At 38.1% G+C, this 11,523-nt stretch overlaps 1 protein-coding gene across 4 annotated transcripts; it reads right to left on the bottom strand.

Annotated features, from left to right (window-relative positions):
• Positions 1-347: 347 nt before the first annotated feature.
• LOC112167349 lies at positions 348-9,554 on the bottom strand. 4 transcript variants are annotated; one of them, XM_024304360.2, is made up of 9 exons: positions 9,417-9,554; positions 8,819-8,937; positions 4,978-5,047; positions 4,354-4,607; positions 2,911-3,036; positions 2,316-2,367; positions 1,064-1,544; positions 848-942; positions 348-751 (listed from the first exon to the last, which is right to left on the bottom strand). In XM_024304360.2, the coding sequence occupies exons 2-7, from the start codon at positions 8,909-8,911 to the stop codon at positions 1,075-1,077; spliced, it is 1,065 nt and encodes a 354-aa protein (XP_024160128.1). In that variant the 5' UTR covers positions 8,912-8,937; positions 9,417-9,554; the 3' UTR covers positions 348-751; positions 848-942; positions 1,064-1,074. The 4 variants fall into 4 exon arrangements, with proteins under 4 accessions (XP_024160128.1, XP_040363068.1, XP_024160127.1 ...); XM_040507134.1 differs by having other exon boundaries at positions 348-709; XM_024304359.2 differs by having other exon boundaries at positions 1,076-1,544.
• Between the last annotated feature and the right edge of the window lie 1,969 nt (positions 9,555-11,523).

The raw sequence follows: 11,523 nt of genomic DNA, 5'->3' as shown, positions 1-11,523 counted from the left end.
AGCACCAAATATAGCAAGTACAAAAACCAAGAATGACTTGCATATCCCTAAAATTGCACACTAAGAAATTGTGTTAGTGATTGAACTTGTGAAGGGTGTGTGGCGAGACGCAGACGCCCCGCTGGTCACCTTCAATTGCCGCTTAAAGTTTCTACGTCAGTTGATCAAGACTAGTGCCTTGTTAAGAAAGCTAGGGTTCGGGTTCTTCTGCTGGAATTTGTCTCTTGTATACTCAGAAATTTGATTTATTATTCTCAATTTATTTTATGAACAAAATTAATAACTGTGACAAAAAATAACCATTGAGTAATGTCCTTAACTCCATGCATAAATTGCTAAAAAAAAAGTACGAAAATCCATGCATGAACTCCACATTGTGTCTCAGTATTTACATTTTTACAAAGAAAGCAATGGAGAACTTGAGATGATGGATATAATAATTAAGATACAACTTTCAGTTCACTACGAAGTGGAAGCCTGGCCCTTGTCACTTAAAAGATGTCAGTTCAGAACTTCAGACGCAAAACATGCAATGTGACACTTAAAATACAAACAATAACAGGAGTAAATTGTATAGAATGGAAGCCTATACACGACCACTCTGAGTAACCAAGGCAAGGAAAGCTTTCGTCATGTCAGGTTTTAGAAACTGGACAAACAAATTACATCGCTCATTCCCGATAGCTCCGCCGCTCCTTGCCTTCTTGGGCTGGAACAGGATGATAAAGCATCATCAATCTCCAACTATAGACTGAATCAGTAGACAGGAAGAATGTTCAGGGTGAGGTATAAACATGCTAAGCTTAAAACAATACAATGGAATAATAATTTAACAAAGCTTACTCACGGTATACACAAAATCCATCAGAAAAGGTGTAATTCTAGAAGTTACTAGATTGAACAGAGATGAAGTATTGTCATGTCCAGTTTTCTCCTGCCTTCCTATATAGCCAACATAAGCCCCAAGGGGTTTACAAAGATGACAAACGCATATAATCAGCATGGATTGAAAGCAGTCTAAATGCTACTCAGACGTTTACATGTTATAAAAGAATTAGTATACCAATTGGCTTACTAGTGAAAACCTTCACTTGGCGTGGACGTGGTATGATTTCCAAGAAATTTCCAATGGGGGCGCATGGTACCTGTCAAAGGCATTCCAGTCTCCAACATACCTTTCATCCATTTAACCCGGTTAACAAGTTCCTCCAAGTCCAAAATTGCAGCTTCTAATGTATCAGAGCTCATCGAATTCAATATTATGCCTTCGTCAGTTTTCATCTTCTTCAAGGACCTATCGTTATCAACTATGTCTATCCTAATTGCAGTTCCCCCCATTTTATTTAATGCATCTTTCACATGCGAACTTGAACCACTATCTGAGCAACTCGTCTTCCCAAAAAGGCTATCTGCTACATCAGACTCCATATTTGTTTCTGCAGTGGCTGGGTCCTTTGCTGCTAAAGATTGGTCTGCACCAGCAATTGCCTGTACATCTCTTCTTCCATCACCTACAGTTTGGGCCACCACACTTGGAATGTCTCCTGCAACATCAACATTCCCCCATATCAATCACATCATTGTGCTACTTCCATCAAAATATAAACTTAAATATTACATCAGCATTCAAGAATGTCAGAGAAGGATTCAGATTTCAATATGGATAGCTCTCATCTGTATCGCATTTAAGCCACACGGCATGGCATTTGATGTGGCCGTTAAACATTGACAATGCTAAAAAGACCAAATGATATAGACCAAGTTTAACTGCTACATCAAATGCCACATCATTACATGTGGTTCACCTAGCATTATTTTTCATTATCACGATTTAATTGGACAGAAGAACTACAAAAACCAATGTCAAGGAAAGTGGATAGAAGAGCAAGTGACAAGAAGTTAGGGTAACACTTGATTGCATATACCAAACAAGTAAAATCATATAACACCAGGAAACAAACATCTTCTACAAATCACCAGAAGCCCAGGATGCACCAAGGCACCAACCACAAGTCCATTACAACACAATTTATCCCTTAATGTCTTCTTTTTCTTTGTTGCAAGTGTGAGTATATCCTGTTCAGTTCCTCCCATATGTGACAAGCAAAATGGAATTTATCTGTTGCTCTACAAAGTTTATTTGACTAATTACCATTACAATGTTAGTCCCATCAAATAATTCTCTCAACTTGATATACACCTACCTATATTCAGGCACACTCACACTTGCGCACGCACACGCACACAAACAGTCACACACACGGACACAAATATATTTGTCTATATGAGCACTGGAAAGTAAAAAGATATCTTACCTTGATTATCAGGCTTAATTACTTGAACACAAGGATGCCCATTTTCTCTCTCCTGCAACCCCAAGAGCATTACAAACAATTTTGTATAAATGGAATAACGACAGTTTTCGTCCTAATTGAGTGAAAAGCATGAACACCTACATAGCAGAAGATAAAATGTTCGCTGATAGGCAAGGATTGTGGCACTTATCATGCATAATGGCAAGAAGTAAGAACCACGACCAACAGCAGAGCAGAAATACATTATATTGTTTCCAAAATTTCAGTACAAGGTGAAGGTGGGGCTACAAAATAATGAATAAACAAAACCTTGAAAAGATCTTTGTCACTTCATGGTAATGTTAATGTGTGGCACTTGTAAGTTTTCATATCCTGAAGTGCCACATCATCATGATGTGATTTGATACGTAAGCTGGCAAGTAGTTGACAATCCTAGTGGATGGAAAGGATTATTCAGAAAAATGACTTAAGGGATTATTCAAAACACAATCAATTTAGCTCATCTCAGTTCAGGTGAGATATTTGATATTGCCCCTTAAAACAAAATCCAACATAGAGAAATGACACAGATAAATGAGTAATGGGCCATAGGTACCTTGGGTGTAGGTACTTTCCATCCATATTCTAGAGACCAATCCAAGGATGAGCGCAGGTCCTTGTAAGAAGCCTCATACATCTCTCCTTCAACTCCTTCACCAACAGGAGGACGTGGCAACTCAACCTGGAAAAAACGACACAAATCAACATATAAAAGCAAGGTACCTTGACACATCCTGTAATTATAGTTACAAGCTTATGATTGAGATGAAATATAATGACAGACACAGTGATAGGGTAAATGGATGGATATAGGTTTACCCCCAACCTTTTTTTTCATAAACACAGAAAGTCAGTCTTAGACTATTGTTAACCAACCAGAGCGCTAAACTGAAGTCAAACACAGGTATTCATTCAACCACAGAAGCAGTAAAAGGATAACTGACGGCTTATATATTTGCAGTTCAGTTGATGCAAAATGTAATAAGTCAAATGATTTATTTACACATGAATAAGAGGAATAAGTATGGCTAAATCTTTGTTAACAACAGAAAAATACATACACAATGTTGGAACAAAATGTCCACACGAGACACAACCGCAACTCAAAGCAAAACCATCAAAAACCAACAAACCCACAAAGCACCCTGAAGAGCAATAAAAAATGCTAAACAGTGCTGCTCTCCAATCCCTCAAAATACAAGAGAAGCTATAATCATTAAAAGCCTCAGAAACCGAAGCCCAAAGAGCCAACCAAAATCTTGCTCTGTCCCAGAGCTCCTTCACCCCTACTCCCTTCACAGACATCAAAAACTCCCATTTCTTTCCATCCAAAGCATCCAAAGAGCCAAAACAAAAAACGAACAATACTTTGGCTTTATTTCTTTTTCTTTACCAAAACCAGGACGGTTTTGGCTAAAGAAAGCAGAAAACGACGCTGGGGACTCCCTAGTCACCCCAGCCTCCCTCCAAAAATTTTACCAAGGCCAGGAGGCACCTCACAATACAAAAAAGTTTGATTTGCATTCTCTCTATTCACTTTAAAAACCAACAATTAGGCCTCATCCATTGAAGCATCTCACTTGTAAATCAGCCTCTCATGCGCCACCACCAACCTAAAACCACCTTTGGAGGAATTTTAGACCATGTTAAGTTTACTAGAGTGAAGTTTGGATGGAAGTGTCCTTAATCAGAACTTGCAAAAGGATTTGCAGGAGAAAGCACCAGAAGCTTCCAACTTATATCTCCTCGCTGTGATGATGTATGTGAACTACATGAACACAAAATCCTAAACAAGCATGTATGGCACAGCAGCAAGAGTGAATTTGTAAGTTGAACAACCTAGTGAATCAAATGCCAAGGATATAATTATTGGAATGGTAAATAGAACAGGACTTGAACGGGAAGGGGATGAATACCTAACCATCACATAAAATGATAACTATGCAAGGTAAAGCGGCACTTGAAATAGTCGAGGATATGAGAGGAATATAAAAACTACCTTCACTGTTTCATCCCCTAATACTTGTGCTACTTTTCCAGACCAATAACAACCATCCTTCCACCAATCAACTAAATCTCCCACTTTCCAGGCATCATTGACAATAACTATCACTTCCAATATGGTATTGACATCAGGCCTTTTACTTTCACGATAGATAGGAGGAAAGGGAGGACGTATCATCAATGTCTTCCCCTTTCTTGTCCTTTTACCATCAGCAGGGTTGTTTTGATATATCTTCTCCCAAGTTATTTCTGCAGATGAGAACAATATATAAATCAGAAACTACTAAAAGATATTAAAGATAACACCGAACATTTTTCACCCAAAATATTGATTACACGATAACCAAATATGACAAAAATAAAAGAGTATACAAAAATGAAGGAAGACATAACTAACTAGTAGTAGCGCTCAGTCTTAGTAATATCTTTCATTACAGGAGACCATATCGTCATAATACAGCCCAGATACTGTTTAGTATTATATGCACTGCTGTATGTGCATTTTTTGTAATACATACAAAACATAAAAGACAAAAAGATTCAAGCTGCTCATGCGACAAGCTAAAACCGTAACTTGCATAATATAGTGGGCTTAAACTCTTAATAAGATAGCACTTACTTTCATCTGGAAAGTCATAATATTCCAAAGCACACGACAGCTGACCATTTCTCCAGCCAATATCTTTTATCTGAACAACAACAGAACATAGTTAGAGCCCATGAGATTACTGTTTGGAAGGATTTTTGTATCTAACAACAAACAGAAAAATGAGCCTCAATCAAAAAATATGAAATAATCTCATATGTTTTGCATCAAAACCTCTTCAATAAAACTAATTGCCCTTGATAAATTATTGCACTCCAACAATTTTAACCCACCAAATAATGTTCGAGAACATCATAATATTTCAGTGGCCTAATATGAACCACAATAGTTGCTGTATAAACTTTTACGACATCCTCATTGTAAAATCAGATATTACATCTCAGTACTAGTTGATCTTTGTAATTGTAACTGACAAGGAATTACATAATTTCTGCTTCAGAATCATCGTCTTCAAGAGATAATCCCCTGACTCTTAAATTGGGTCAATAGAAAAGCTTCATCATATAAAACTTCTATACCTTCAAACTTAATATGAACAGTGTGGCTAAAATTTCATAAACATATTGAGCCCTAATTCAATGCTCTAAATAAATAAGACATAGCAGAAATAACGATTGTGGGACAACACCTGACTCCTCTACAAAAGCTTAACACCCTAGAATACAGCAGCCTTCCAATCTAACAGAATGGAAGAAAGACGGTAGTCTCTGAAAGCCTTCGAAACAGAAGCCCAGAGAGCTTCCCTAGATTTTACTCTCTCCCATAGCTCCTCCATCCCTACTTCTAAGTAGCCTTCAAAGATTCTTCTGTTCCTTTCCATCCACAGCACCCAAAAATCAGCGAGAATAGTACCTCCCCCAAGAACCTAGGCTTTCTTCCCTTACCCAGACCTGACTATGTGATGGACTGATGGCTGAAAAGAGCATGGCTTTCATCTGGATTCTCGCAAGTAACTCCAGCTTCCCTAAATAAATTCTTCCAGAGAAAAGAAGCAACTTCACAGTGCACATACACATGACTAACTCTCACCCTTCATTTTGCACACAATGCACCAGTATGGTGAGAGGCAGCAGCCGGACCTTCTTTCAAGCAAATGACAGGAGTTCACCCTTCCATGTGCCACTAGCCAACCAAAGATCTGAACCTTGGAGGGGACTTTTGCTTTCCAAATGAAACTAGCAGGAGGGAAAATAGGATCTGGATTCTCATCCATCAAGAATCTTTGGAAAGACTTACATGAGAATGAACCAGAGGCATCCAACTTCCATCTTCTTTCATCCAGCTTCAAAAACCACCAGCCTGACATTTTCAAGAGCAGCCAATAACTCTGCAACTTCCATGGCCTCCTCATCATATAGGATTCTTCTGAAACCAAAATTCCAGCTCATTGGAAAATCGATAGAAGAAACCAATCTTGCTATTGGCACGTATGAATTCTCGAGATTCTGAACAATCTTGGAATGAATTATCTCAGGGGCTGGTCTCCTACCCAATGGTCTTCCCAAAATCTGACTCTTTCGCTGTTACCGACCTTAAGATGAACACACCTTAAGAAATTGGCCAGTCCCGCAGAAATGTCCTTCCAAGGACTTCTTCTCGAACCATTGAGGATCAGTTTTGTCGCACTAGAAGCGATTTGGAAGAGAGAAAGATGGTAAGTTGGACGCCAAGTAACTACGGCTTGCATCAAAGTCAATCGGCCACCCCTTTTCCAAAAATCTTTTTTCCAACCTTCTAATCCCTTCTCCACTTTTTCTATCACCAGTTTCCAAAAAGAAACAGCCTTGGGGTTACCACCCAGAGGAAGCCCCAAATACTTCTAAAGGCCAGCTTCCTAAGTCTCCGCCAACCTCTTCACCTTACCAAAATCGGTATTTATACCTACCATAGAGCACTTAGCTCTATTGATTTTCAGGCCTGAGATCATGCAAAAACCTTTCAATGATCAAGTTTAAGTTGGCCCAATTTTGATCCTTATCTTTAACGAAGAAGATATGGTATCATCAGCGAATTGGAGATGGGTAATCTCAGTGTTTTCCCTACCAACAGTCAGCCCTTCAACAACAATGAAATTTCTTGCCTGCTCCATAAGCCTACTTAGGACATCCACAGTCACCTTGTCTTAATCCTCTAGTGGCGCAAAACTTTCCTAGGTCTTCTGTTAATAATAATAGAAAAGTTTGATGATTTCAGGCAGCCCCCAATCCACCTCCTCCATCAAATTCCCAAGCTTCTCTTTTTTTCTTCCAGAATATCCAAGAACTTCCGCTCAACGTGGATTGGGGGAAACAGTATCTCCCCACCTTGTTCGCAATCAAAACTGCATCCAAAATCTGCATGTCCCTTAAAAAAGCTCCTTGAGCACAGGAAACAGTATCTCCTAGCACCTCCTTTAACCTCCAAGCCAAGAGTTTGGCAATAATCTTGTACAGGCTTGTTATCAGACTAATAGGCCTGAAGTCTTCCACTTTTAATGAATTTAACTCTTTTGGGATAAGGCAAATATAAGTTTCATTTGCGAACCAGTTTATAATACCATTTTCAAAAAAGTTCTCCCATAACCTCCAAGATCTCTCCTTTTAGAACATCCCAATTTCCTTGCAGAGCTGCCAAGGAAAAACCATCCAGGCCTGGGAACTTGTCTTTATTGCAGTCAATCACTGCTCTTTTGATTTCATCTTCTTCGAAGGATCCCTCCAACTAACAAGCTTTCTCTTCACTGACTGAAACCCAATTTATGCCTTCTAAACCCCAATTGACTTCCACATTACTTGAGTAGAGATTCTCAAGAAACCTGTTAGCAAGTCATCTACTACTAACTATACGCTGCTCACCTCAAGTTTTTCAATGAAATTTCTTCTTCTTCTACCTTTAACTATTCAGTGGAAGAACCTTAAGTTGCGATCTCCAACTCTGGCCCACTCCAATTTAGCTCTTGCCTCAAGAAAAAATCTTCACTGAAAACCAGCTCTTCTAAATGCCCCCTTGAAAGCGCTCTCTTCCTTCTCTTATCTCCGCACAGCCCACCTTCCAACTCTTCATCATCCAGCTCCTTTATTTTTGCCACCACTTCCTTTTTCTCAATCCCTACATAAAAAATATCTCTCTGCTTCATTCTTTAATTTTTCCTTTGAAGCTTCTTAATTTTCTCATATAAGTAAACCCCTTCCAGCCTTGAAAGGATTCCTTACCATACCACTTCTTGAAGTTGTCTTTAAAAGAAGGGTGCTCCAACCACAGGTTTTTGAATCGAAAAGGTGTGAGGCCCCATTTGATGTTGTTTGTGTCCAACAAGATAGGACAGTGATCTGAAGTAAATCTTATAAGAGCTAACTGCCGAGTAATTGGGAAAACATCCTCCCACTCGGAAGAAATAAAGCGATACAATCTCCAGGGGTCGAAACAAAGACTCCAATGTTGAGTGCACTGCTCCTTTACCAAATGAACCGCTCCAAATTTTGGTTCTCAGCCAAAATTTATAAAAGGTAACAACCCAATACTTTTAAAAGAAAACAGTCTGTAAATAATTTGCTTCTTAAAGATTATGCCTAACCGTCCTCTGCCCTAAACCCTAAACCCAGTTTCAATTATTCGAAATCATTGATAACTTCACATTATATTACTACTTAGTACCTGACATTGTAATTGTTATTTTGTAAAATCAGTCTAAGTGTGATTTCTGATTATATGGTACATGTGTTTGACAACAGTATGAGGAAGTGAAAATCAAGATACTAATACAAGAAGTTGAAAATTGTTCAATAAGATGTCAAATGATCAAGCACAAATGCACGTAAATAAAACAAACTTTTTTTCTCCAATAATTGCTAGTGATCTTGACTGTGATAGGTACCTTACATCGGAACCACGCACCACGATAGCCTTTCAGAAAGGATCTCGATTCTATGTCCTGTCCAACTTTAAATGGTAGGTTATGCAGGGCCATGATGATTCGTCAAAAGCAACACAGAGCTGCGACATAAACATTTTTTTTTCTCAGTCAAATACAAATTTTCAGCAAAAACAGAAGTAAACAATTCAAGCATAAAATGGTGAAGAAGTGACAAGAAGCATCTTAAAACAGTTCGCTGGAAGCACTTTTGTAAAAGCATATATAAATGGTATATGGACTTGAAAGCACTTGCTGAAGAAGTTCATCCAAGAAGCATCTTAAAACACCCACCCGGACGGAAAACACTTTCTTCGCTATTGATGTCAAAGACCATAAAAGAGCTTTTGAGGTATCTAAAAGCACTATGAGGATTTCTAAAGCACTAGCAAACTACCCTACGAAGATGAAACACCATTACCCAACAGAAGAGAAGCTAAGGAATCCAAAAATCGTGAAGAAAAATGGATCAATTTGAGCAAATTGAAAAGAAAAAAGAAACACCCAGGCATCATTGACGTCTAAAATGGAAGAATGAGGAGATCCAAGTGAAAATTGATACCTGAACAAGATGAGGAGGCGGCAGCAGGTGTTTGTCTTCCAACTCAAAACTCTCCGAACAAAATGGCGCTGCTATCACCTCAAACGCACAGTTTTGTTTTGAGCGAGGTGGGTTCCGCCCCATCAATTTTTTTTCTTTTTTAAGGAAAACCCTCACCAATTATATCTATATTATATTATTATTAAGAGAGGAGGGTTTGTTAACCAAAATCAAAAATTTTAATAGAAATGGCCTTAGAAAATTAAAAATCTTTGAGAATTAATTAAATCACAGGGACAATTATAACATTTACAAAATGTATTTTTATTATAAAAAAAAATTCCACAACCCACTTTTTACTCCCACTATCTTTTCTTTGTAATGACAAACTTCTTTTTTATTTCTGAAAAAAATAAAATAAAAAATACTTGCACATGCAAAACATGTGTGGAGAATGGCTTGTCCTATAATTGTTCTGCATTTTAATAATAAATGGATGACACAATTTTACTCAAAAACAAATTCAAATACTGTTTATTACTGTTCAGTGAATAGTAATGGGACAATTTACTCCCTTCGATTTTATCCCTCAATTCGAAAATTTCTAACTTCGGCCCAAATTTGAAAGTTTTGGACAAAAGGCAAGTTAACATTAGGGTGATTTGGACATTGGTTGCTTAAGGTACGTAAAAATCCCTCAACCATCCCTGCTGAAACGTAATTTGGTTTATTTATGAACATTTTTACATATATAGCTTCTCCATACATTTCACCCTATTTCCATCATTTCTCTAGAAAATTTATCGATATCGATATCGATACTTTCTCAATATTTCCGTCAAAATACCTATTTTTTAGACCGTCGAAATTTCCTTGATAGTCTATATTTTCATCCTTGGTTTTATGTACCCAGTTTGTTGGTTGTCAGTAGCCTCCATGCATCATTTGCTCTCTCCTTCGCCCCGTGTTATCGCCTTCCACAGCTTTAGTAGTTTCTATTTCTCTTTCTCTTACTCTTTGTTGTTGCATGCTCTTTGGCCATAATAATTTCATATCATATAAGAGATTACTGATATCTTAACTCTAAACTCTCTTCTTCACGAAGCATGGGGTTTATAGAATTTCAAAAGCTGGTGGATGTGAAGGAAGCATAAGAGGTTGAGGTGCATCCAAAGAAAAAAGCAGGATGTTCTATTGAAAGCAAGAACAAGAATCCCCAAAAAAAATCCCCAAGAATTCCCTCATATTTTTGCAACTTTTTTAATCAAAATCATCCTAATTGCCATACATAAATATAGCTAAATTAATCAATTGGGAGTCTCTCCACTCAGAGCAAAGGCCCCAAAGTTTATACCAGTGGTTTGGGAGGCTCTTCTATCGGGTTGGATAAAGGTAAATACAGATGGTTCATTTTCAGGCCCTACAAGAGCAGGTTTTGGGGGTGTGTTCAGAGACTCTGAGGGGTTTTTCTTGGGGGCTTCTCATATAATGCTACAGTGCCAAGTGCTATTGATCCTAAGGTTCTCGCGATTATTGAAGCAATTAATGTTGCTTTGGTCCATCGTTGGACTAATATTTGGTTGGAAACGGACTCAATATTGGCACTCCAGTACTTCAAAAACTCTGGTTTAATACCATGGAGATTGCGTACCTCATGGATGAATTGTTTACATAAGGTTAGTCAGATCACTTTCAGAATGACGCATATCTTTAGAGAAGGGAATGCTTTAGCTGACAAATTTGCCCGTTATGGAGCCTCAAATGTTGGTGCAGTCTGGTGGAGAACCTTACCCTCGTCCTTTCTAGCAGAGTTTGGTAGAGACTTGTCTTCAAGAATTAATTATCGCTTCTCTTAGTTTAGGTTTTCCTGTAGATTTATAGTTTGTCCTTTATTCTTGTCGGATTGTTTTTTTTTTTTTTGTACTGTTTATGTATTGTTCCTCTGCAAGTTTGGGTATGCCCGGCTTGTTGATTTGCGCCTCTTGGAAGTGGTTTTCGCCTAGTCCCCCCTTCCTCTTGTACCGTTCTTCTATTTCAATAAAATTTCGACTAAGGGCGATGAGCTAGCCCTTAGTTCGCTTCCAAAAAAAAATAATAATAATAAAGTCAACTATAAAACCCACAGCAA

Source organism: Rosa chinensis, chromosome 5 (assembly GCF_002994745.2).
Source record: "Rosa chinensis cultivar Old Blush chromosome 5, RchiOBHm-V2, whole genome shotgun sequence".
Lineage (NCBI taxonomy): Eukaryota > Viridiplantae > Streptophyta > Magnoliopsida > Rosales > Rosaceae > Rosa > Rosa chinensis.
This window is presented reverse-complemented; position numbering and strand designations above follow the sequence as displayed.